We start from the raw sequence: 27155 nt of genomic DNA on the forward strand, positions 1-27155 counted from the left end.
TTGTTTATTCAGCTTTGCTCAAGTCAGTTTCCTCATTTGCTAAAAAAAAAAAGGAACTTCCCTGGTGGCGCAGTAGTTAAGAATCCGCCTGCCAATGCAGGGGACACAGGTTCGAGCTCTGGTCCGGGAAGATCCCACATGCTGTGGAGCAACTAAGCCCGTGCGCCACAACTACTGAGCCCACGCACAGCAACTACTGAAGCCCGCGCGCCTAGAGCCCATGCTCCGCAACAAGAGAAGCCACCGCAATGAGAAGCCCGCGCACCGCAACGAAGAGTAGCCCCCGCTCGCAGCAACGAAGACCCAACGCCGCCAAAAATAAATAAATACATACATACGTACATACCTTAAAAAGAAAAAAGAAAGAAAGAAAAGAAAAAAAAAAAAGAGGGAGGGAAGATCAGAAGATCTAAGGCAGGTCCCAAGCCCGCAGGCAGAGAGGGGTCTCCAGGAGCTGAAATCTGCGTTGCTATCTGTCCTGAGTTCATACGAGGCCTGGGGCCCAAAACAGTCTCCAAACATGGGCCTCTGGTTAAGAGGAAATCTCCCCAGTTTCTCCGTTGGGTTCCACCCCCACCCCGCGCCCGGCCCAAGGGGAGCAGAATTGACATGAGGGCGGTGAAGGCGGGACGGTGGTCCAGGGGACTTTGGGCAAGGCGGTTTAGGTGGTAGCTTCCGGACAGAGGTTTGTGCCCGGATGGGAAGGGAGACAATGGGGATGACCAGCTCCGAGCAGGAGGCAGACGGAGTCTGGGATCGCAGAAGCAAAGAGGGAGAATGGGGCTGGAGGAGGCTTCCTGAGATGGAGCATGGGGACAGACCAACAGACACTGACACACAGACAGCCAGTCTCACACACAGGCCGGGCAGTGAACCCACTGAGAATAGGAGGCCCACCTGAGAGTGGACCCCAGCAGACCCCAGGCTGGCCTCCTCGTCAGTCCAGAAGGACACAGGCCTGGGCTGCCCCAGGCAGAGCACATGTCCAGCCATGTCCAGGGCCGGAGCTGAGGCTCCCTGGTCAGCCTGAGGGGATGGTCAAGGCCAGCCCAACCCAGGATTTCCCCACTTCCTGCCACCCCACCCAGTGAAGCCAGCCTGGGTGTGGAAAAAAAAAAAAAATCAAGAGCCCAGGACGAGAACTTGGAGCCTAGTCTCACACCATGTACAAAAATTAACTCAAAATGGATCAAAGGCCTAAATGCAAGAGCTAAAACTGTAAAACTCTTAGAAAGAAACATAGGGGAAAAGCTTTGTGACGTTGGGTGTGACACTAAAAGCACAGGCACTAAAAGAAAAAATAGATAAATTGAGCTTCATCAAAGTGAAAAACTTTTGTGCATCAAAGGAGACTCTCAACAGAATGAAAAGGAAACACACGGAATGGGAGAAAATACTTACAAATCATATGTCTGATGAGGAATTAATATCCAGAATATGTTTAAAAAAACTTCTACAACTCAATCACACACACACACAAAAACCCAATTTAAAAATTGACAAAGGACTTGAATAGACATTTCTCCAAAGAAGACATATAGATGCCAACAGGCACATGGGAAGATGATCAACATCACTAATCATTAGGGAAACGTAAATCAAAACTGCAATGAGATACCACCTCACACTTATTAGAACGGCTGTTATATATATATTTAAAAAAATAACAGAAAATAACATGTGTTGAGGAGGATGTGGAGAAATTAGAACCCATGGGCACTGCTGGTGGGAATGTAAAATGGTATAGTTGCAGTGACAAGCAGTACGGTGGTTCCCCCCAAAATTAAACATAGAATTACCATATGGTCCAGCAATTCTGCTTCTGGGCATATACCCAAAATATTTGAAAGCAAGGACTCAAGCAAATACCTATACATACATGTTTATGGCAGCAATTTTCATAATAGCCAAAAGGTGGAAACAACCCAAATGTCTACCCATAGATCAACAGATAAACAAAATGTGGTCTATCATATAATGGAATATTATTCTGCCTTAAACAGGAGGAGACTCTGACACCTGCTACAACATGGAGGAACCATGAAGTCATTAAGTGAAATAAGCCAGTCACAAAAAAGACAAATTTGCATGATTCCACATATATGAGGAAACTGGAATAGTCAAATTCATAGAGACAGAAAGCAGAAGGGTGTTTGCCAGGGTCGGGTCAGAGGGGGGAAAGAGGAGGTAGTGTTTAATGGAGTTTCACTTTGGGAAGATGAAAAAGTTCCGGAGATGGATGGATGGTTGCACAACGATGTGAACGCACTTAATGCCACTGAACTGTACACCTAAAAATTATAGAAAAGGTACATTTTATATCATATGATATCGCTTATATGTGGAATCTAAAAAAATAGGACAAATGAACTTATTTACAAAACAGAAATAGAGTCACAGATGTAGAAAACAAACTTATGGTTACCAGGGGGGAGGGAAACGGGGGAAAGGATAAATTAGGAGATTGGGATTGACATATACACACTACTATACATAAAATAGATAACTAATAAGGACCTACTGTATAGCACAGGGAACTCTACTCAGTGCTCTGTAATGGCCTATACGGGAAAAGAATCTCAAAAAGAGTGGATATGTGTATATATATAACTGATTCACTTTGCTGTACACCTGAAACTAATACAACATTGTAAATCAACTATACTCCAATAAAATTTTTTTTTAAAAAAGGTACATTTTATGTTGTGTACATTTTACCACAATTTTTTAAAAAAGAGTCCAGAGCCCCAGGCACCCCAGGTCCTTGTAGTACAGAACGGCTGCAGTGACCACTCACGAGTGGCTCAGGACAGTCCCAATCTCACACTATGATGTTATTGAAGGCGGTTCTTTAATGCATAACAATGTGATTGTCATGCCATTCCTTAGTAGGACTTTACATAGAAATAAATCCTCTAATCAGGAAAAGTTTTGGACAGACCAATTTGGAGCTCAAAGGAAAAAAATTACAAGGCACCAGGCAAAGGTGCCCTTATCGGGCAGGCTGACCCAGGTACCAAAGCCCTCCATCCTAGGTCCACTCTGTCCCCAGGGCCTGCCCCAGGCCTCACCCCCACCAGCGGGGAACACAAGGCAACTCCAGCGAGAAGGTGCCTGGAAGGGGGGTGGGCAGGCTCCTGCAGTTCTCATGGGGCTGAGCTTCCCACACCTCACCAGGGGTAGGGGACCCAATGGCAAAGGCTAGTGGCCAGAGTGGGGGACGGCAAGTGATCTTGGGACATGGAATCATCCTGTGCATCCAGGATGCATGGGGACTGGAGTGGGTTGAATGGTGCCCCCCCCCCCGAAATTCATGTTCACCTGGAATCTGTGGATGTGGACCTATTTGGAAAAAGCGTCTTACAGATGTCATTAGGATAAGGTTCTAGAATTTTAGTCGTCCTGGATTATCTGAGTGGGCTCTAAATCCAGGAACAAGTGTCCTTATAAGAGAGAAGCAGAGGGAGATTTGAGACACAGAAGAAGGCTGTGTGACAACAGAGGCAGAGACTGGAGAGAGGCCTCCACCAGCCAAGGATGCCAAGGAGTGCCGGCTGCTGCCAGAAGCCAGGAGAGAGGCCTGGAAAGGATGCTCCTCCTTCAGGGCCTCCTGAAGGAACCAAGCCTCGGACACCCTGAATTTGGACTTCTGGCCTCCAGAGCTGGGAGAGGACCAACTGCTGCCGTTGTAAGCTCCCCAAGCGGTGGTACTTGGTTACAGCAGCGCCAGGAAACAAGGCCCTCGTCAGTCAGAGGTGGAAGAGGAAGAGGGCCAGGAGGGCCTCGGGCCAAGCTTCTCATCTTGGAGACGAGGAGAGTGAAGCTCTGGCAAAGAGGGTCCAGGAAGCTGATGACCGCAGCGTCCGTCCAGGCCAAGAGTATGAAATGCCCGGGGACCCAGAGACAAGAGCGTAGAGCAGAGTGAGGACAGAGGCAAGCCTCCCATGGTGGGGGCTGTCCAGCTCCCTGCCCTCCCCATGACCGTGACACAGGACGCCCCCGAGCAGAGTGCCAGCTCTCTCCTCCCGGGTGCAGCGCAGCCCGGCCCTTCCAGGCCCCCGCGCCAACCTTCCTGACCGAGCAGAGAAACGTCCACATTCTCTGCAGACAACTCACCGCGTGGCCCTTCCCACCCTCCCCGAGGCCCAGCTGAGCTAAGTCACGGCCCCCCAGTGGAAAGTTCCCTTCCTGGAGAGTCTCCCTGCTGCAACACAAGCACTTGGAACAAGATAAAACTGCTTGATTTGTAAAAGCCACAAAGCCAGTCCAGAACAAGGAAAAAAGGCCGACCCTTGGCTGGAAGGAGCGGCCTGTGTCTCAGCGGCCAGTCACTGCTCCGTGACTCATCCCCGCCCTACTGACGAGCCCTCCGGCATCTTCCCAGGGCAAGGCCGCAGCCTCGAGAGGGCTGGAGGCTGCCTGACTGCAGAAGAGGACCCAGGGCCCACGTCCCAAACCAGGTGGGAGCTAGGTGCTCGCGAGAGACGGAGGAGGGAGATCTGAGGTCTCCTGAGGCCGCCCTCACCTGCCCCAAGCCCCCTCCTCACCAGCCCCTCCTGGACAGCTGCTGGGCAGCAGCCAAGAGTCAGCCAGACACGCCTTGAATGCCAGCCCAGTGGCTGTGACAGCCACTTCTGGAAACTGGCGGGTGGGGCGTCTGGCCAGACAGGCCCCCGTCCACACACGCTCGGCATCCTGGCCCCCAGCCCCACCTCCGCCCGGTGCGGACTGAGGCGGCCACAACTGTCTTACGGTGTCACAAAAGGGCAGTGCCCTTGAGAAGCAGGCCCGCAGCCGGCGGGGGTCCCCAGAACAGGCTCAGAAGCCCACTGGCTGTGGGGACGTGGCCTCGGGGCTGTGCTGATCCAACTCCCTCCCTTTACAGGTTGGGAAACTGAGCCCAGGGCTGCAGAGCGAGACTTGCTTGAGGTCCCAGCTGGGACGGGGTGGAATTCGCTTCCCCAGGGACTGCTTCAGCTCTGAGTTACAAGTAAAGACCAAGGTCAAGGTCTAACCAGGTTTGAGAAACATGGGGAGACAGCTTGGGGACTTCTCTCTTCTGGAACCAGTTTCTAACCGAGCTTTGAAAGAAGTAAGTATTTTTTAATGAAAATGCATCCAAATGAGGATTTCACAGAAAGCACCAATTTTTCCTCAGGCACATCCTGGGAGAAGGTCCCTACTTCACCTCTCGTTGTGCTGTCCTCGGCGGAGGGCGTGGTGCTCGACACTGTTATAAAGGCACAAAGCGGACTGTTCGTTCAGTTCATGAAAAGCTCCTCAAGTTTGCTTAGCCCAGGAGGTTCCAAGACGCTGCCACCGCTTCTGATTCCCCAAGGACCCCCTCCCAGCCTCTGTGCCCTGGCTCTCTGGTCCCCTGCTGGTCACCCAGCTGGGCCTTGGCTTGGTCATCTGTTAAATAAAGGCTGGGCCGGAGGCCCCTGGCAGCCAGGCCAATGGAGTAACCATCCTCCCTGGTCCCACAGCCTGCAGCCCTTGCCAGCCGGAGAGCAGGGCGCCCTGGCTCGCGCCCCGTGCACCCCAGCTGGCCCGCGTCACTGAGCTCAAACACACATGAGATGCGGTTCCACCAGCCGTGCCTTCCGCCAGTCTCCGTGGCTGCCCCACCTCCTGTGGTCAGTTGCAGTGCCCGTTTGTGTGCCCTGCAGCACAGATGTGCACACGCACACACGCACCCCGCCAGCTGCTCCCCTGCCGGTGGCTGCCCCATCAGCCCTGACATCACATTGGGATCTGATCTGCCCTGGAGCAGCAGGCAAGGGGCTATCTTCAGAGGAGCCACTGACATGCGCCTTCCTTCCCTCTGGCCTCTTGGGGAGCCCCCCCTGCAACGCACACAGCGGCAAACAACAGACCAAGCCAGTGGCACTCAAGGAGCGACATTCTTCTCCTCACTTTGACCCAGGGGTCATCTTGGAGCACCTGAAGCCCAGAGGCTGATGTCCCAGGACGTCTCAGGCCTGCACAGTGTACCCCAGCACCTGGCTTGAGGGGTGTGCCGTTAAGCAGCAGGCCCCGTAATGAATGGGAATTATTCGTGATGATGTCAGATGCTGACACAGGACACCAAGCCCGAGAAAGAGGGGCTTCTAACCGGGGTGACTTAGGAGGGGCGGCCTCTTTTCTCTCCACTGCTTGGTTCTTGCTCCGATGGGTCTGAGCCCACTCCAAAGTGACCCACTTGGCCTGGATCCCACACAGGGTGCGGGGACCGATCCAGGGACCTGGAAGGTCCCTCCAGCCCAAGGACCAGCCATCTGCCCTCACTCCTTGCCCCAACGTGACATTCTGATGTTCTGATCAGTGATTCTGCCCCAGAATCTGAGCAGAGCCCACAGCTCCGATCTTTCTGTCCTAAATCATCCCATCCAACCGTGGATGATCATCGCTACCCCCTCTCTGTCCACGGTGCCCAGGTGAGTACAGGACCCGAATGACACCAGCACCTCCAAGTGGGAGTCACCTTGGTCAACTCCCCCAAGCTTCCGGCAGAATAGAATAAGCTCTCTCCGCTGTACGTGTGCATACGCGCACACGCACACACACACACACACACACGTATTTGCACATCTTGTCTGGGCACCGGGAGTTCCCGGCCCTGTAATCAACTCCCGGGAAGGCACCGAAATGCTATTTCAGGGAGGAGACCAAGGCGGCCTTGAAGACGGACTTTGGCTGGCAGCGAACAAACAAACCACACAGTGGACAAACAAACCACAATCGGCATCCCGGTGCCACCACCCCGGACCCCAGCGCCAGAAGCAGGACCCCCACCCTTTCCCAGACTTCGGCGCCCACAGTCTCAGCATTCACGGCCGTCTTAAGATGCAAAAGTGGCACATTGGGAAATGAAAGAGAAATAGTGAGGGGACGGAGAGCCGAGTTTAAATAAAAGCCCAACTTAGCGAAGCTTCACTTTTGGAACATTACGTCCCAGGACCTCAGAACAGTCAAGAGGAAAAGAAGTATGTCCACAAAAATGAGTCAAAGTGACCCTCGGGTGCTTATTTCCCGAAGCATAAAGAAAGTTGTGAGTTAAGGGGAAGGGGCAGCGGGGGGAGGAGGGCCACTTGCCTACCTGTGATCCGGTCTCTCTCCATCACTACGGATATATTTAGCAGCAGGCGGGAGTCCCGGCGTCCCCCTTTCCAGAGGCGTCCTCCCCTTTCTCACCCCGTCGCCCTCCCTCTTTCTGCCTCCTCTCCTCCTCCTCCAAAAACACTCTTTGTCTGGTCTAATTTCTTCAATCTGTTGCAATCACGAATGCATCCAAATTACCACATTTCCATGTGCTGATCATATGTTTGTGCTCCAAACTGAAGTAGCATTGTCTCTTGGAATCGGGAGGGGAAAGGCAGCGAAGGAGAGAAATAAAAGAAGAGGCGGGAGCAAGGGCCGGACGTGGGCCTTGAAAGGCTCCTGCGGTCCCCAGGGTCCTCCGGGCCGAGGACCGGCCGGCGGGGCTTTGTGCGGTGGCTCCAGAGGTGCGGCGTGCGGCAGCTTCCGGTGCCTTCTCTCCACCCCCTCCAGTCCCTCCGCCCGGGCTCCTCTCGCTGCTCCTTTTTAATATCCACTTGGAGAAGCTTAACTTAGCCTCTTGGAAACCAGCTCACAGAATCAAATTCCTGGAGACTTCCAGAGTCTTTCATTTCCCCCGGCCCGCGATGCTGCGATTTCCTTTGGTTGGAGCGTTTGAAAATCCTGGTTCCTGCCTGCCCGCCTTCCCTTCCCTCCACCTCTGCCGGCCCTTCACTCCCACCCTGACCCGGCCGGAAGGAGGGGCAGTCGCGCCCCAGGCAGGGGCCGAGGGAAGGTTCAGGAACACCTGCTGGGGATGAGCCCGGAGAAGTCACCCCTGCAGACGCCCCGGTGTCCCGTCCGCCTGCGGAGACAGAGGCAGCTGGCCGTCCCACCCCTGCCGAGAGGGGAGCGCGGGATGGAGACTTCCTGGAAGAGTCCTACCACTCACTCATGAGTCAGTGAGTCTCCAGCTGTCCCCTGGGAGGGAGCGCAGCTTCTCACCACCGATTTCCCCAGACTCAGCGCCTCTCTGGGAGGGGACACGGGGCCTGGCCGGGCTGGGGGCCCAGCACTGCTCCCTGCTATTCACCTGGGGTCCCGGGACTGCTCAGCTGGCAACTCGGGGGTGGAGGGGGACAGCACGTGGTCAGAGCGAGGGCTGGGGGGCACCCCCTCTGCCCTTTAAGCTTCGTTCACCACAAGGGTTCAGACTGGCAGCCCTCTGCCCAAGACACAGAAGCAGGTTTTGTATGTCTAACTGACCCTGTCTAAAGAAAATGTGCATTCGTGCCAATGCTGAAAACGGGCAATTTCACCGAGAACTCCAGATTTTCCTCTTCTCTCGGAAAAGGGAGGGCATATAGCCACAAGGAATGAGCCTTCCTGCCTGGCCCAAGGGGCTGCCTTGAAGAGTGCTACCCTCTTTAGATGAAACCGCGTTTTCTGGATTGCTGTGGTCCCCATGGCCCCGTCACTCATTTTCATTATCTGCCAGCCCCTCCTCCAGGTGACCTCTGAGTTTACAGTCCTGCCCTACAGGGCCACATGAGCCACATGTCAACACAAGAGGGCCATGCACACTTCTCTGCTGGATGTCACAAAGTCCCCATCCCCTCTTGCCCAGGGCAGGACCCCAAATGCAGTCTCCTAGGTAGCAAGGGCATTCTTGGGGGTTGGGGGGGTGACACCTTCTGGGAGACACCAAATAGCAACACCCCACCCCCAGCAGAGTCTGGAGGACAGCTCCAAAGGTGGCCGCCTGCACAGTGACGGAAGGTGGACACTGTGGTAGGCTGAACAATGGCCCCAAAGATCTCACACCCTAATCCCTGGATCCTGTAAACGGGACCTTATTTGGAGAAAAAGTCGTTGCAGGTGGGATTAAGTGAAGGATCTTGAGACGGGAGATTATCCTGAATCAGGGGGTTGGGAGGGTCCTAAATGCCATCACGTGTACTCACATAGAGGGGGGCAGAGGGAGATCTGACAGAGAGAGAGAGACAGAGAGAGAAGGGGATGTACAGACGGAGCGGAGAGAGATGTGAAGAGGCTGGCCTTGAAGAGTGGAGTGATGCGGCCACAAGCCCAGGAAGCCTGGCAGCCCGCAGGGAACAGCTTCTCCCCTAGCGCTCCCCAGGAGCCCGGCCCTGCCGAGACTTGGATTTCAGACTTCCGGCCTCCAGAACTGTGAGAGAATAAATTTCTGTTGATTTAAGCCCCCAAGTTTGTGGTAATTTGTTACATCAGCCACAGGACACTCAAACAGACACCACAGACAGATTTAAGAGCCAGGGCTCCCTGTACGATGTTTTCTGGTGATTATATTTCATTCTAACACATTACATTAAGCCAACCACCAACAGTTAAGTTAGAACAGTGGGAATCTTGGAGGTTTTTTGATTTGTTTAATCTCCTTTCTGATTTTGAAAAAAATATTCCTTATTGTTTTTCTCTGATTATAAACGTACTATATGTTCATTGTATTAGATTTAGAAACTACAGAAGACGTATGAAAAAAGAAACCCCTTTATTGCCACAGGGCACTCTTCGACACCAATTCCCGCTGCGGTGAGCAGGCCCAGGAAGGCCCCATGAGGCGGCAGACCGGGCCAGCTGGGGGGACGGCTGGACCAGGACGAGGAGCCCAGCCGTGGCCTCAGCCATCCTGACCACCTGCTTCAGGTGCCGGCTGCACACGCTGTGGATTTTGTCGCTGCGGCTGGTGCAGCTGCTGAGCACAGCTTGACCCTCGGTTTTTCCCTGGCATAGTCTGGCTCAGTGTCCATTCCCCAACCATGCCTAAAACTCCAAGCATGCTGGCCCGAGCGGGGGATAATTTGAAACCGAAAACCTGGCAGCACCGATTGGCTCCGACGGGGCCGTGTTAGTCATGAGCCGCGAAGAGGCCAGGCGCAGAGGTGGGGTGAGGCCAGGCAGTGGGAGAAGGGGGCGGCCGATCCCCACTGCTCACTGAGTCCTGGCCTCAGCACCAGCCACTCGGGGCAACTGGCCAGGTCAGGGCTCCCCACGTGGCTTCTCCTTCTAGCAGAACACGACAGGGCTCTGTGGTTATGAAAAACTTTGTCCTGGTCTTTGATTTCACCAAGCATATTAGCATAGTAAACCAGTGAGCAGCCCCAGTGAGGGGGCTGGCTTGTGAACTCAGCACATCCCCAAACTGACCAACGCCGCCGTATGCCCTGGGGAGGCAGGACCCGCCCCCGGGGCCACAGTTCTGGGGAACTCTGCTTGTGCCAGCCAGCAAGCCCCAGCTCCCAGCCACCGGAGCCTGCCCACGTCCTGGGATGGGGACCGTTGCCCAGCAGCCCCTTCCAGACAGTTCTAAAGGCAGTATCTCTACCCTTGACCCCCACAGTGATCTGCATACTCCCAGCCACCTTCTTTCTGATGTCACCATCACCAGCGAGGGGCCCAGTGCACGGTAAGGAGGAAGAGGGAGGCCTGCTTTATCTTTAAAGACACTGTTATGCCCCTTTCCACGAAGTGCGTGTGCACACCCCAGCACCTGGTTGGGAGGGGACACAAAAGAGGCAATCCCAGTGACCCCTGAACTCCCATCACAAGCCAGGAGGCCTGAGCTGGCACAGCCATGCGGAAAGGGGGCAAGCGCTCCAGGTGAATCTGACACAGGCAGCGGGGGCCTCAGGAAGGGGTTAACAAGAGGGGCACAGCCTTGTTCCTGGGATACATTCTGGGGAGGGGCCTGTGAGGAGGCGGGGGAAGAGGGATTCAGCTGAAAACACTTTCTGAGGCTTTGGGCTCAGATTCTCTGCCACCTCTCCCCCTCCCCCTCCCCTCATTCAGGTACTTGCGAATCCTCCATAATTAGCTCCAAGCTATAGGGGATGCCAACCTCTCACTTTAAAAAAAAGACTTTTCCGTTCATTTCCTGCTCATCCCCAGATTCAACCACAGAGTTTGCTTCCCTGAGTTAAAAATAAAGAAGCTCCATCCCCCAGACCCCCTCCCGCTGACCCTCCTGCAGTCACTGCTACTGTACCTGCCAGCAAAGCGGGCAGCCGGCCGAGACCCTCCAGGGCCGGCCCCAGTCTGGCCGCCAGCAGCCTTCCAGAGCAAGACGAATTCCGGGCCCGGGGCCTGCTGCATTCCTCTCCGGAATCTTCTCTCCACTTTTTATTGCGCCTCAAGTTTCGGCTGTTCCTAAATAAATACAATCCAGCTACTCTCTGCCCTGGGGACTGCTGCAGGGTTTACTGGTGCAAACAGCCTGGGCCGGCCTGTTGCTTTGGGAGTTCTTCCAGGTCAGTGTGGAAGGAAATCTAGACAATGGAGAGAGGCAGCCCAGACAGGGCCAAATTCCACCGCTAACGGCCCTCACGCTCAGCCATCAATCCTTGGCTGCAGCCCTGCCGGAGCTGGGAGCTGGCGCTTTATTCCTAAAGGTCCCCAGCTGCCTGCACAGAGCAAGGAGGATCCAGGGGCATGGAGACCAGGGTCCTTGACAGAGTCTGCCCCAAGGCCCCTGTGTTTAAACTCTCCAGAATACACGAAAACTCCCCGAAGAGCTGGTGTCTTTCACTTCCCACTGGGATCCCAACATTCTGTCTGCTCAGTGGCACCCAATAAAGGCTCTCTGGATGAACAATGAATCTGAAGATCCAGTGTGTAGACTAATCCAGACCAGTCCTGCCCAACAGAACTTTCTGCGTTGATGTAAATGCCGTGTATCTGCCGCGTTCAATATGGCAGCCATGTGTGGCTGCTGAGAGCCCACAGTGGGGCCAGTGCTACGGAGGAACTGAGTTTTTAATTTGTGTTAAATAAATAACTTAAATGTAAATAGCCACTGTGCCTACTGGCTGCCCTGTTGGACCCATCTGCCTCTCCTCCTCGTCCTCCCTGGAGACATGGAGTTCTCCATAAATTCCTTCCCCAGAAGGCAAACAAAGAGAAAATCTACTTCTCAACCAAGGCAAAAGAAGACTGATATTTTTATTTTAAACTTGTTTTTTGGCCAATCCCCCCCAGCTTCTCCTATCAAGTTCAATTCAACAATATTTACTGGCTGCCTGCCATGTGCCATAAGAGCACCCAGCCCTACGGGGTGGGAAGGATAGAGGAATCCCCGCCACCCACCTGCTAACGGGATTGACAGGCTGGGTCATATTACCCTGGAAAGAGAATGGCTTCCAGAGCTGTGACCCCTCCGAGCAGGGAGGGGAGAGCAGGGGTGAGAGGCTAGACAGGGGAGGGAAGCCTCATGCTGGGTTTACCGTTTATCCTATGAGGAGAAGGGAAGCAAGAGTTCTTTTAGTCAGAGGACCACAACCAGGGCTGTTTTAAAGAATCCCGTGGGTGGAGCCTATCACCCAGGCCCAGGCACACCGGCGGGACTGAGTAAAGCCCCCCAAACACCCACTGGACACGGAGGAGGAGCCTCTGGTGGGGAGAAAGGGTGGGGGTGAGGGGAGACACAGAGGCCTGACCGAGACACGGCCGAGATCACGGGTGGCCCGTCCAAGGGCCATCTGGGGGGATGGTGAGTCAACAAGACCTTGGCCACCTGTTGACCTGGGGGGGCTGGGGTGGGGCAGAGGTCAAGGACGACACTGAGACTTGTCGCTTGAGCGCCTGGGTGGATGGCGAGGCTGAAACATGAGAGGAGTGGAGGAAGGGGGGTGTTGTGGGGGGGGAGGAGTAACAGCTGGGGATGCCTGCGGGGGCCCGGGTGTCAGGTGCACAGCGGCCAAAACTCTGGTGGCCTCTTCCTCTTCCTCTTCCTTCTGGCGGACCAGCTCCTCCACAAAGGACACTCCCTTCCCTCCCTCAGTGACAGGGCGAGCGGCTCTTCTGTGCTGCCCTGGAGAAAGGGTGGGCAACGAGCTGGAGGGGCCCTAGCCCTCCTCCGGCGCCTACTGTCTACGGGGATGACAATAGGTACAGCTGAGTGACAGGACACTGGGGTGGGGCCCTAGCCGGGCCTCGAGCAGGGCCCCTCCCTAAGGAAGGGGTGTGTGAGCCGGGACCGAAGGCGGGGGTGGGGAAGGGGGACACGGGGACACCCGCCAGGGCCTCACGTTGGGCCCCCCCTGTAAGGGCAGGGACACAGCCCAGACAGCAGCGTACCAGGGAGCTCCTTGCGTGGGTGGGGTGTCGATCACAGAGGGAAGGGGCCCTAGCTTCCTGCGGCTACTGTAACAAATCACCACAAACAGGGGGGCTTCAAATAACAAGAAATCCATTTTCTCACAGTTCTAGAGGCAGAAGTTCAAAATCAAGGTGTCAGCAGGGCCGTGGTCCCTCCAGAGGCTCTGGGGGAAATCCCTCCTTGCCTCTCTGGCTTCTGGTGGCCCCAGGCATCCCGTGGCACGTGGCTGCAAAACTCCAATCTCTGCCTCTGTCCTCACGTGGCCTCCTCTGTGTCTCTCTTCTTATAAGGACCCCAGCCATTGGATTTAGGGCCACCCTAACCCAGTATGACCTCATCTCCAGGCCTTTAACTAACCTGTAAAAGCCCTATGTCCAAATAAAGTCACTTTCTGAGGTTCTGAGTGAATATGAATTGGTGGCGGGGGTGCGGTTCGGCACTGTTGAACCCACCACTCAAGGGATGAGGGTGGCACTGGGGCTCAGGCCACCACCCCCAGAGGTACTTGAAGGACGTAAAGCGGGACCCGGCCACACACCAGATGTCAGGGCAGAAGGAGAAGGCCCCAGGGATCCCAGCCAGGGGACAGATGGGCTGGGCTGGGCAGGGCAGCAAGGAGGTGAGGAAGCAGATGCAGGGGAAATGCCATGAGTGCCGTGGGAACCAGGGCAAAGGTCGGCCAGCAGCGCCCAGGGTGGCTGCTCATAGCACAGAAAGGGGGTGAGGGTGAGAGAGCAAAGAGGAAGGCCACTTGGGAGGGCCCAGGGCAAGCGTCCCAGAGCCCAGGCAATCTGCCCAGGGGAACACACACAGGCCCGGGACCCATGACAGTGGGTCCAGCAGTGTCTGTAAGAGAGGAAAGCTTCCATGGGCCTCCAGCAACAGGCCGAGGGGGCGAAAACTCTGCCCCCCCTACACAGAGGAACCCCCGCCTGCCCGCGGTCAGAGCAAATGAACTAAGCTACACGGAGCTGCGTGGATACATCTCAGTCGTCCCATCTCGTGAAAAAGCAAAGGGCAGCAGCTGACTCCCCTCGGACACATGATGCGATGCTGTCGGGGTCAGGAGCAGACGGCGTGTCGTCTGCAGACACACAGCACGCGGTACAGACACACCCAGCAGCGAGCAGTTCTAAATTCAGACGGCTGCTCACCTCGGCCGGAACAGGGTCACCCAAGCTCTTGGGCTGCACCTGTAACACCTTATTTCTTAAGCGGGATGCTGGGTGTACAGGTATCTTATTATATCTTCACATTTTTTTATATGTCTAACAATTCTATTTTTGGGGGGGAAAAAAAAAAAAGGCCAGAAAGTGAGTGAGCTGGTCAAAGGGTGACCGTGGGTGTAGTCTGAGCTGACAGACTGTGGCTCATGGCAGAAACGGCCATCTCTGGCCCAGTCCCAAACCCAGCCTCGTGAAAACCTGAAATAAAGGAGGAAACACCACGACGAGGGCCCTTGGCCTTCTGGGGAGGAGACGGGGTGCAGGGTCCAGACAAAGGAGCTCAGGCAGAGGACGGGACAGAGGTCAGGCTGGGAGGAAGGGAGGGGGACGGCGGCTCCGAATGGGGGCATTCTGTGAGGTCAGAGGGACTGGGGGTCCAGGAAAGAAGCCTGCCTGGACCAAGGTCTTGGCCGCAGGGAGGCAGGGGTTGGAAAAGGGAGGCAGGAAGATGAGGAGGGGTGTCTGGGCCGGAGCCCGCAGAGGCCCCCAGAGAGTGGGTTTCGTGTGTCAGCAGGCGGTCCCATGCGAAACCCAGATCACAGCTTTGAGCTTGGGCAAATTATGCCTTAGGCTTCCAAGCAGAGCCGTGGTCATGGCTGCCAAGTGCTGATGGCACAGAACTGGCCTCTCTGAGCACAGGGAAGTAATGGCCAGAGGGAGGCTGCATTCTTGCAGCCCCGGGCGCCGGCCTCCTGAGACCTCATTCCTGGAGTGCAGGCGTCTCCCCCAGCCCATCACGCCGAGGGGCCCGGAGACGCAGCCCAGCGGCTGAAAGGGAGGGACACGGAGAGGCAGACAGCGGCAGAGGCCAGGGGCTCCGAGAAAGGCTTCCAGGAACAGAGCAGCAGCCGGGAAGTCCAGTGGTTAGCAGCCCAACGTGTCTGCAGGGGGCGGAGCTCTCGCTTAACCACGGACGTGAATCACTCACCACCCCAAGGCCTCCAGCCGGCGTCACCCTTCCCTTCCCACACCCGGCCCGTCCTGTACCGCAAGGGCCTCCTACACATTCATGTGGACGTCCAGCCTGCACATCACATGTCACCTCACGTGCCCCCCACCCCGCCACTCCCAGCAAAGAGCCGCCATCGGCCACCACACAGGCCTGAGGGTGCCCAGCCCACTGGCGGGGGTTGCCTCTGGAGGACAGACTTGGAGAGAGGTTGGGCTGGCCCCCAGGGGCATTCGGGTTCAGAATTCTGGGGTCCCAGAGAGCCAGCATGGGCTCGGATTGTCTAATTTCATAACCACTAGCCACAAGTAGATATTAAGTGGGAATTAATAAAAAATAAATTAGTTAAACAATTCTATGCAAATGAATGAATAAATAACTGACAATGTATACTTCAGGTGCTCAGTAGTCACGTGTGGACAGTCGCTAACGTACTGGACGATGCAGATGGGGAACACTTCCACTGACACAGAAAGTTCTACTGGACAGGGTTGGTCTAGAAGGTGGGGCGTGGGCTCCGGGTGGGCACATCCCCTCCTGTAGAACAGCTGCTACGTCGCCGTTATGTCCCTCTGCCGGTCCAGCCTGGGGTCTGACACCCAGCAGGTCCTCAACACACTTCTCCCACCTCCTAGGGGAGGCGAGGCCCTTCACCTCTGGGCCCCAATGTCCTCTGACAAGAGACCACGGATCAGGCACAGCCCCTGGGCCTGGCCGCTGGACGTGACAACAAAGACACAAGGCAGGCTCCCATGCTGGCCACTCCGGGGTCTGGGAGGCCGGAGCCGGCCGGTGGGGAGAAGCCGCACAGACCCCGCCCCCGAAGCACCAAGGTTGAGAGGCGGAGCTCCACACCCCCTCCACCCCCTGCCCACCCAGGCCAGGCCGTGGTTGGGAGACTCTCTTCGGAGCATGTGAGCAGTAACTCCTGCCCCAGACAAACCAAGGGGGCCAAGGCTGACCTAGCCACTTACCCGGGCCAGTCGGGTCGCCAAGCTTCCGGAGACGGCCGCTGGAGGTCCGCGCGACTCCTAAAGACAGGGGCAGAGGGCAAAGGTCACCCAAGGCCACTGGGGGAAGGTTAACACTGGGCGTATTCTCACCTCCGCTCCTGCCAGGGGCTCCAGAACCAGAAACCCGTCCCTTGTGGGGCCAGAGGCCCCAGTCCTCCCAGGTAACGCCTGGCCCCGGCAGCCACCTGCAGTTAACAGCCACCGCCGTCCGGATGCGCGCCAGGCACAGGGTCAAAGCCTTTACACACGTTCTCCCACCTAACCCTCAGTATTCCATTTTGCAGATAAGACAGCCAAGTCTCAGCGGGGTTGAGTCACTTGTCTGAAGCCACACAGCTATGAGGAGTTGAGCCCAGAATAAAGACAAGTCCCTCAAACTCCAAAACCTGGGCTTGGCTCCTGCGTGCTGGGCTGCCGGGACTGTCTGCGCGATGGAGAGGTGCTGGCACAGGTCAGGCACGGGCCAGCCCTGGTATAACCTGCATCTACCTTGTTGGGAATTGGGGTTTCCCTGTCCCAGGGTCTGTAACATGGAAGAAGCCGGGCTGGATTGGGGAGCATGGAGGACAAGCTGTTCTCTCCCCCGCCCCCCAGGACGGAGCAAGAACAGAGCCCCAGATTAACGCGGCCTCGTGCCTCTCCATATGCACCCCTCGGCCCAGCATTCAATCCTTGGGGAGGCTCAGGGCAGGCAAGTCCCAACTCGAGCAGATTTGCTGAGGTGCTAAGCCGGCCAGACTTCAGGAGGTTTCTAAGAGGGAGTGGCAGGTGGCCGTCCTATCACTGCCAGGTCACGGTGCTCTAGGGTCTGCTGCCTGGATGACCAGGCCGTCCTACAGAGGACGGCAGGGACACCCACGTTGGCCCAGCGGAGGCCTTCCCCATGGACAGCAAGACACAGTGGAGAAGAGCCTGCAGGGCCGGAGGGGCCCAGGTTGCACCCGCCTGCAGCCTCTGCCATCCAACATGCACCCAGAATGCTGGGGTCAGATGTGCTGGCTCCTCCCCTGCAGTCCTCCAGAGAGATTATTCACTCATTCATTCATTCCACAAACCCACCCTTAAACTATGACCAACCAGGAGTGAATGCAGTCAGCTTTGTTTCAAAAGGTTCCAGAGCCCTGAGCAGGGCAGCCTGCAGACCTGGTCTTCCGGTCCAGCTCCCCCGGGGCACACGCACTCTCTACATCTGCAGGATGACTCAACAGCTGACAAGACGGAAGAGGTCTGTCCTTCAGGGCCTGGTATTGACAGATACCTGCCACTAAGCCGTGGCCTCTTTCCGGGCTGGGGAGGACGCCAAGACGGCCCCAGTTTTAGCTGAACTCACCCACCATGTAAACAACACTGCAAGAGATGCACGTGACATGCGGTTCTGATGGGGGGGTGAACACCGGGGCCCGGGGTGACTGGCGAGGCTTCGAGGAGACGGGGGGCCAGGAAGGGGGGTAGCAAGCTGACCCTTGAAGGAGGGCCAGGTAGACACGGGGCTCTCACAGCCATTTCCAATGTCAAGGCTCCATGACAACCACGGGCTTTACATCCATTCTCCCACTCACTCAACATGACCATCCCACGAGGCAGGTGCCACCACCCCCATTTCACAGATGAGGGAAGAGAGGTTCAGAAGCCCTGAAGTTGTCGAGTCTCCTACAAAGCCCCCAGCCCCACCCCAGCCACGACGGGGACCATGATGGTTGATTGTACGTGTCAATTTAACTGGATCATGGGGTGCCCAGATATTTGGTTAAACACTACATCTGGCCCTGTCTGTGAGGGTGTTTCTGGACCAGATGAACATTTGATTGGTGGGCTGGGTAAAGCAGGTCACCTCCCCAATGTGGGTGGGCATCTTCTAATGCCTGGAGGGCCTGAACAGTACAAAAGGCAGAGGAAGGGAGAATTCTCTGACTGACCACGTGAGCTGGGGCACCCATCTTCTGCCCCAGGACTGAGCACCAGCTCCCCTGGCTCTCAGTCCTCAGACTTGGACTGAATCCACCAGCGGCTTCCCTGGGTGTTCAGCTTGCAGACAGTAGATGGTGGATTCCTCAGCCTCCATAATCTCAGGAGCCAATTCCTCATGATAACTCTCTCCCTCTCTCTCCCCTATTGGCTCTGTTGCTCTGACGAACCCTGACTATCAGCGGCCTCACACGGCAGAGATGCGAGCATCCTTCCCCAGTGCCCACTTGACACTGATGAGAAGTCTGCCCCCCTGCTGAGTGATGAACGCTCCATCCTTCCTCAAAAGTCCAATCAGAATGGTGATTCCAGGCTGGTCCTGCCAGACAGACAGGCTGGATGGACCACAGCCTCAGACCTGGGGTGGGGGGGGCAGGAGGGCCCAGCATCCAGCTCCCAGAACTGACTGCCCCTTAAGACCAGGAGAGGGCAGGTCCAGAGTGGCTCTGGTGGGGCTGCCCAGGGCTGGGGAGGAGAGGGAGGTGGGGACAGGCACGGGTCCCAGGGCTGTTGAGAGGGCAGAGGAGTGAGTGTGGGTATGCCCGGCCCCAGCTCCAGCCTCACTTCCACCATGGCTGTGACCTCCCTCCAGACGCCTAACTGGGGTCTGCACTGCATACAATGATACATGAGAACTCCCAACATCTGTCCCCCGACGCCACACATGCACACGATGAGCTACTTAGAGGTCAGCTGTCTGGGCTGAAAGTGGCACCAATGAGCGACAGCTGAGCCCATAAATCCAGTGAATCCCCAGTATGGAAACAGCATGGCAAGGAATGGAGAAGGATCGGCCACACATTCCTGGGGATCTAGTCACTTCCGGCCGCGCGTCCCCCCAGGCCAGCTGGGCGCCCACCCTCGCCCCCGCCTCTGGCTTCTGGACAAAGATAAAAATGAAGAGGGTCTGTTCAGGTTAAACCCCAACCCCAGGCATCTGATCCCCAAGAACCAAACCCACGGTCGGGGTGGAGACATGGTAATGAGGAAAACAGCATCTGTTTCAGATTTCTCCGGTGGAGTTATGTTTTATTTACACTGTTTATTTTTCAGATTTCCCAAAACGTGCAGCTGGTGCCAGGCAGCCCCTGGCACAGAGAAGACGCCAAGCCTGCTCCCTTAATAAAGAATGGGAAGCAGCCGCCCGGAGTTCCCGCGCTCCAACCAGCGTCCCGCCCAGGGCCGCCTCCACCGCAGCCCTGGGAGAAACCCCAGAACAAGAGCAGCTGCAATTCAGTTCCTTGGACCTAACTACTGAGGCCTGTGTCCGAGACCAGCGAAGAGGTGGCCAGAAAAGCCTCCAAGACATCTAAAGGCTCAGTCCTTCCAGTGGAGAACTGAGTTATTTTTATGTGATTTTTAAATAAAACATACTCGGAAAGAGAGGAGATGATTTGAAGTTCAGCTCTCTGGCGACATCCCAGACCAAATTATTTGAGTTCTCAGAGGCCAAGGAGGCAGGAAAGCCTGCAGTCAGATGAACAGGGTTCGAATCCAGACCTTGCCAGGCGCTCACTGCAGGCCCCAGGAAACAACCTCCCCTTTCCAAGCCTCAGCTTCCCCATCTGCAGAATGGGGACAGAGATGGGGATTACTCACAGGTGACTAAGACTAAACGAGGTCACACATGGTAGGCACTTAGCACAGTGCCTGGCACAAAATGAACACTCAGTAGATATTATCATTATTAGCATATTATATATTATATACTAATATAAATTATTATTATTATTATTATTATTATACGCCAGCCACATACACCAGCCTGGACCCAGGGATCTACAATCGGAAATTAACAAAGCTTGGCTGCCCTGTGCTAATGCATTAGACGAAATGTAAGTTATAACCAAGGCACCTTGCATGTTGTAGCCAGGACACTGCTACCCCAAGAAAGGCTACCAGGAGTCCTATTTGACTCCCTCCCAACTAAGGGAAGCTGAAAACCCTCCCAGCCTCCAGGATGGACTGCACCTCAGAGGAAGACGGGGGGCGACGGGGGGCAGTTTCCGCGATCCAGAGAAAACAGTCAGGATTCGGGGGGACTCAGAATCCCGGTGCCCTCCCACACCTGGCCACACCAGAAACTCCCCAACTGGTGTCTGGGCTCACCTAGGCCAGGGCAAAGGCCATTTCACAAATGTTCATGAACTACAGGCCAGTGACAAACACCAGTCAGGTTTCCCACGTGGAGGCCACGAGATTAAAACACACTTCAGATGAGATGAAGCAAAAGACAGGAGAAGGGAGTGGGGACTCACTGCTGGCTGGTGTCCCACAGAGAATGAAAAGGCAGCATTTCAAATAGGAAAGAAGATGGCCAGACACAGAGATGGGGCTCCTTGGTCCTGGAGAGAAAGGGGAGGATGCTGGGCAGGGGGAGGAGACATAGGATGCCCTGGGGAGCATTTCCTGGTAGAACCAGCATTCGGGGTGGGGAGCCACCACTGCAGCCTGACGGCAGGGCCCACCTCCAGGTAAACAGCCCCGTGCCCTCCCTGCCCCTTCGCCACAGATGGGCCAGGTGCGGCCCCACCAGGCACAGGAGCCTGGCAGACCTGCGCTGGCCCCGCGTCTAGGAGCCTGGATGCCCAGCTCATGGGTGTTCCCCTGTGCATATAATTTGCGGAGCCTGGATAAGAGAGAGAAGGATACAGTTACTGAGAAGACCTTTTGTTTTTTCCTTTCAGCCAAATTTTTATGATAGATCCTGGTATTGTAAAATACAAGGTTAAACGGGCACTGAGAATCTAACTAGACTCTGGAGGTAGTGTATTATTATTATTACGTTAATGATGGGGAACCCACGCACCAGCATCCTCTCCTACCGGAGTCGCAGAGCCACCGTCCCCACCCATAATCAGGGTGGCCGTCCCCAACCCTCCTGGGGTCTCACACAGCCCAGACATCTTAACCCAAGGAGGGGGGCAGAACAGGAAGCAGGCGGTCTCCAGCGGAGGGTGACTTGGCCCCATGCACACACACGTGCACACACACACACGTGCACACACACGTGCACACACGCGCGCGCACACACACGCACACACACACCCTTCTGCTCTTGTGCCAGCAATGAGTGGTGCTGGACAGCCCTTCCCAGCCAGAAAGCCACCATTTTCTCAAAAGGGAGCTTTGCAAACTCGTGCACAAATACCCATTTTCAATAATGACAAGAGCTTATCTACAGAAAGGAATCAATTCTCTACTTTTTCTTAAAAATCATGAGAGTCCCTCCAGAAAGGACCTCGGCCAGGAGCCTCCTGCCTCTCTGGCTGCCCCCAGGACCACAGTCTTCCCCTTTCTCCTGAGGCCAGGGGGGGAGCCAGCACTGGTATCCCACTCTCAGGCCGGGGAAGTGCCAGCAGCTCCTGCATGTGGAGGACTCTGCCCAGCAGGCAGCAGCATCACCAGGTGGCCAAGTCCATCACATGACATCAGTGCTGACCAAGGACCCACAGAGCCCTTCCCTTGAAGGTTCACCAGTTGGGCGTCTGGACTCTGGGTCCAACTCCCATAAAAGACATTGCCATCTAAAATACACAACACTCAGGTAAATCTGAATTTCAGATAAACAATGAACAATTTTAAGCATAAGTGTACCCCACATCCCTCGCCCTTCCCAGGCTCTCTTTAGTGGCAGAAGAGCTGACCTCTGCAGGCTGAGGTCTCCAGGTCCCCACGTCTGTAGCCTTTTGGCTGGATTCAACCTATAGGAGGAGACTGGAAGGTGGGAGCCAGGGAGAACCAGGGTAGATCTCTCCCCCGCTTTCTGCCTTGGAAGGTTTTTCCAGCAGCAGTTTCTGTCTATTCTGCAGCTGCAGCTCCCACCAGGCTGGCCTTTGTCCAGCCTCCCGTCAGGTGACCCTGGTCCCTGGATTCTGATAACACGCCTTCCTCTCTCTGATCCTCTAATTGCGGGTGGTGGGGTGCGGTAGTGGCTCCCCCAGGCTCATCTCTGGTTGTCCCCGGGAAGCTAAGGAACCTCAAGCACCAGGGCCCTTGGCTCATGCGCATCCCTTTCAAGGCACTGAGAAGGGCCATAGCGTTTTTGTAAAACTTGCAAAACAGAAGATATTTTAACCCCAATCAGTTAAGATTGCTGTCCCTTTCTTCTCTGAGTTCCTGCCCATCACCCTTTCTCCTGTGTAAGGTACCAGTGGAGGGATTGTTGGCATCTGGGGGCTCCTGCTAAGGAAAAGTTGAATTGGAAAGATATCTAGCTTGAATTTAGTTGGGTTTTATTTACATAGTGCACAGTTATTTCCATGCATAGTTAAGTGACTACTCGTTGCCCCAATGTGCAAGGCCAGGAGTACTCCTTCCGTGTACTTTCCCAAATCTGTCTACTGTGCAGAATCTGAAGGGATAAGATACGAACGTGTCCTGCAGTATCTGGTGCCGGAGAAACGTGGGCAGTGGGGGAGGGCAAGATTTGAAACGCATGGAGCCAGAAGCTAGTCTATGGGAAATTATTCCAGTCACCAGATATGAAGTTGTAAGCAGAGAATTCAATTCTCTTCAATGTCGACTCAAAACAGAAAGTATCTCTGGTCAGAAAGAAATGCAATAATGCATCACATACAGTTACAAATGTCCCATGCTTGTCTATTTCTTTCTGGATGGGAATCACATCAAATGGAATTTATCAGAATTCTTGTGTTTGTAGGGCGAAAAACAGCAGCAGTACCACGAAGTCTTGAGTTAAGCCACACTTTTTCATGCATCCCAACTACCAAAAGTAAAAATTAAATTCTGATTAACCAGGAAGATGAATTAACTTTCTATTCACTCAACAGAAAATGATATTACATAGTCATCATACAAAGAAGTGATCAAACAATATGCAGCCAAAAAAATGAAGATGAATTAACTTTCTATTCACTCAACAGAAAATGATATTACATAGTCATCATATAAAGAAGTGATCAAACAATATGCAGCCAAAAAAATGTAGGGAAAAAAATTACTTTGGAGATAGGACAAGTAGTTGATTGATAAAAAACATTGTTATTTTTCTGGATTTGGGAATGCTTATGAAATTTGCCCGCTGTTTAAAATTTATAATTTGTTGTTACTTATTTTCTCACCCTTAACAAACAATCCCATTCATACCTTCAAAGAGCTGTATAAACCCCACCCAACCCCGGCTGCCTCCTTATGCTTGATTTGGCTTTTCCATCATCTGTACATTTGAGTCCTGTTCTAAATCCTGGAGTGGTTTCTGTTTCCTGGTTAGACCCCGGTTCACACGCCATGAACAAATTGCACAGGTGAGAAAGATGAGCAGCCTGACAAAGTAGGGCCAATGGACCAAGGGGGAAATTGTGGATACGGTGCAGGATGGTGAGAGATCAGAAATAGCTGACAACAGCAAACGGAGCCGCAAGGGCACGCCCCAGAATACGGGAAAGGCTGCATCAGTCTTCAAGCCCTTCTGTTTAATGGGCACCAAGTCACCAAAGAAGTACACGTGTTTCACTCAACCTGTCGACGGTCGTGAGATTATAACGCAAGGATATATTAATACATAGAGAGAGGTGCAATTAGGGACTGAGGGGCAGAAGCCCTGGGAGGGAAGATGGGAGGTGAGAGAAACAAAATGGCGGCCACAGAGGGTCGGCCAGACAGGCAGCACTGTTGACTGGCCTGGGGCGCCTGGAGATTCCAGAAGAAACCACTGCCCAGGTAACCCGGCAGCAGAACGAATGATCTCCAGGAGAGGTGGCTGGTCACCTGGGGGCAGGTGGCCCATCGCCAAGACTAGGACATTCAGGCTGGCCCAAGGAAGCAAAGAGACACCTCCTAGGGTACATGAGCATCCCGTAGGGGCCAAAGAAGAGAGGGAGAGAAGGAGAGGCAGGGCGGGGGGGAGCCCCTGGCATTACGCACCAGTCAGAGAGAGGAATCACAGACCGTGGGCAACGGGCAGATCTTTTAAAGGACAAGTAAACCCTGGGACTTCTCAGTGGCTCTAAGCAGGCTGATAATCAGGGCAAATGGCATTTTCTGTTCATTAAACCTCTTAATAAAATGCTGTGTTAAGAACATTTCTTTGGTTTTTGGAGCAACCCCAGGAATGCTGGAAAAGGGAATCATCACGAGCAATATTTTATTAAATTAATTGCCAGCAAAAATTTCCAGTATCCAGCCAGCTCATGTCTCACAGCTATAAGCACGGCTACTGTAACATCTGCCGCTCAGCACAGCAGGCACCCCCCATTCAGGGTCATGGGCGCACATCACCAAGGAAGAGCGCCAACGTCAGCAGAACGTTTAAGAACTCTGGTGAGAGGACGGCTCAGTAAATTCGGGACCATCCTCTCTGAAGAGCAGTTCAAACTGTGATCAGGGAATCCATGCGTGAGATCTGATTTCAAGTGAAAAGAGCAGAGTTAAAAACGATCTGTACAGAGAATACGCAACTCTGTGAAAAAAAAAAAACTTATATACCTTTGATAGTTAAATCAAACGATGCCGTCCTGTGCGTGTGGAAACAAGTACTAAAGGGAACACAGAAAGCAATGTTGTAACCGATGGGATTGGAGAATTTGTCCTTTTAATTTCCTGCTCACACTGTTTGGTAACAAGTAATGAACAAAGTGAACAACCAAATAAATAAAGGCAAAAGAGAAAGAAGAGAGACACACTGTATTTGAGAAAGCTTTCCTTTAAAAAATAAAGCACAGGCTTGGTGGCTAGAGTGTCAATCCCCAGCTACCAGGAAGGTGCTGCCACCAGGATGACCCACTCCCCGTTGCTGAGGGTCTGTTGACCACACCTCAGGCGCCTAACATTGACGAGAAACGCACCACCTCCTTCCCTCCAGTCCCATGCCGTCGTCACTGTGTGTACTCGGCCGTTATTCCACCACCTGGCGTCCCCACGGTGTCTACACCGGGTCAGCTCTGCACAAAAACCCACCACCTGTCCTTCAACACACACGTTGGACCCTGTAGCTAGAGTCAAAGTCACGTGTTCATTAGTGAGTTTTGCAAACCACCCTCCACATCCCTCCGGGTTGATTAGCCTAGTCCTTAGGCTGGAAGATGACAGGGGCTGGATTTAACCCACTTCCAAGTGGCTTGGGTTACAGAAGCATTATTCTCCCGCTGGGCCCTGATCCTGGTGGAAACAGAAGGCACGGTCCAGGGGAGGGCTGTGAAAGCCCCAGGATGCAGATCAGATCAGATTGATCTGCAGGACAAGCCCGAGGCGGCCTGCCAGCTTGCCCCTTCCCAGGTCTTCCTGGTAACCACGCTCGCTGGGAGTGATCCCCAGCCCGGGCAGTCTCCACTGCTGCCCCGACACGCCTGGCCCGGCTGGGACAAGGGGCCCAGGCACGGCTCTCAGGGAGATCTAGGGGGGACGTGGCCAGCCCCCGGTTCCCAGGTACAGCCTTGGGGCACCCGGGGGGGCCCAGCCACAGCCAAGGCTTCACTGCATGCCCTTTAAGAGTTCGGGGAAGGGCTTCCCTGGTGGTGCAGCGGTTGAGAGTCTGCCTGCCAATGCAGGGGACACGGGTTCGAGCCCTGGTCTGGGAGGATCCCACATGCCGCGGAGCGGCTGGGCCCGTGAGCCACAACTACTGAGCCTGCGCGTCTGGAGCTTGTGCTCCGCAACAAGAGAGGCCGCGACGGTGAGAGGCCCGTGCACCGCGATGAGGAGTGGCCCTCGCTTGCCGCAACTAGAGAAAGCCCTCGCACAGAAACACAGCCAAAAAAAAAAAAAAAAAAAACTTATGTAATATATCTTCATATGGCTAAAAGATTAACCATTCCAAATTAGCTAAATAGTTGTGTCGCTGTAATCAGTCATATAGTCTGATGATCGATCAATAAATATTTACAAAAAAAAAAAAAAAAAAGAGTCCGGGGAAGAGCAAGCCCTCCCCAGGAGCCAGAAAGAGGGCAACGACCCCCCATCCCTCACCGGGAAAGGAAGACTCCTCCCTCAGCCCCGCCTCTGAAACCCTGGGCTAGGGAGGGCGCTACTCCCCAGGGAGAGTGATCTGGCCCTTCTTGCTCCACCCAGCACTTCGAGGGGCCCCTGGGAAGCTGGGGTCCACACATGCAGGCCGGAGCGGCCATTCAGGGTTCCTCTCCCCATTACAAAGCCAGCATCGCTCAGAGGATGACCGTGACTCTCATTCCTGCCAGAGGCAGCCTGGGCCAAGGGCCGCCCTGCGACCTGGGATCATCTTACTCTCCCTGCCGTTGCCCCTTTTCCCGTCCCGGAGGCCTGCAGGCTGCCAGCAGTCACGCTTCGCAGAACCAGGTCAGATTAGGCCTGGAACAAAGCTCAGTTGTTGCAAGGCTTCCAAGAGGCCGCTGACAGCAGGACGCCTGGAGCCGCCTCGCCCGCTGTGGGCAGCGGCTCAATGCCCCCCTTCACGTGGGCTGCAAAGGGGCCCGGGCCCAGGGAGGGCACAGGGATATAAGACAGAGAGAAACTGGGCTGGGAGCAGAGTGCCACACTCAGCCCAGGAGACCCGAGGCCAGGCCACCCTTCCAGAGCAGTGCTGAGAGCCACCAGCATGCAGGAAAGAGGCACGGGGCCGGCACTCAGTGGCACCCGGCAGACACTTCTGGAATGAATGACTGAACCTACAGGGAGACTCAAAACAGGCCAGGGACCTTGGGGAGACGGGCACCCCCCAGCTCAACCTGGCTGCTGCAGCTTCTGGGCCCAGTTACAGCTGCCCAACAGGGAAGGGGCAGGGACAGCCAGCCCCCCGGCCTCGGGGACACTTCAGTTCTCCCACCGAAGCTCAGTGCGCCATGGTCCCAGGCCTGACTGCAGTACCCCCGACCCCAGGGCCCTGTGCCCACCAGGAC

At 54.9% G+C, this 27155-nt stretch overlaps 1 protein-coding gene across 3 annotated transcripts in view; it reads right to left on the minus strand.

Moving 5' to 3' along the window:
• Positions 1-27155, minus strand: part of SEPTIN9 (septin 9) — a 165336-nt gene that overhangs the window by 132918 nt on the left and 5263 nt on the right. The window contains exon 2 of one of the 3 annotated variants that reach the window (XM_061176277.1): positions 16321-16377. The exons of 1 other annotated variant lie outside the window; for it this stretch is intronic. In XM_061176277.1, the coding sequence (XP_061032260.1) occupies positions 16321-16377 (57 nt within the window). Of the gene's footprint in view, positions 1-7099; positions 7207-16320; positions 16378-27155 lie in introns of those variants that run through there. One more of the 3 variants, XM_061176279.1, reaches the window with a different exon arrangement.

Source organism: Eubalaena glacialis, chromosome 19 (genome assembly GCF_028564815.1).
Source record: "Eubalaena glacialis isolate mEubGla1 chromosome 19, mEubGla1.1.hap2.+ XY, whole genome shotgun sequence".
Classification (NCBI taxonomy): Eukaryota; Metazoa; Chordata; class Mammalia; order Artiodactyla; family Balaenidae; genus Eubalaena; species Eubalaena glacialis.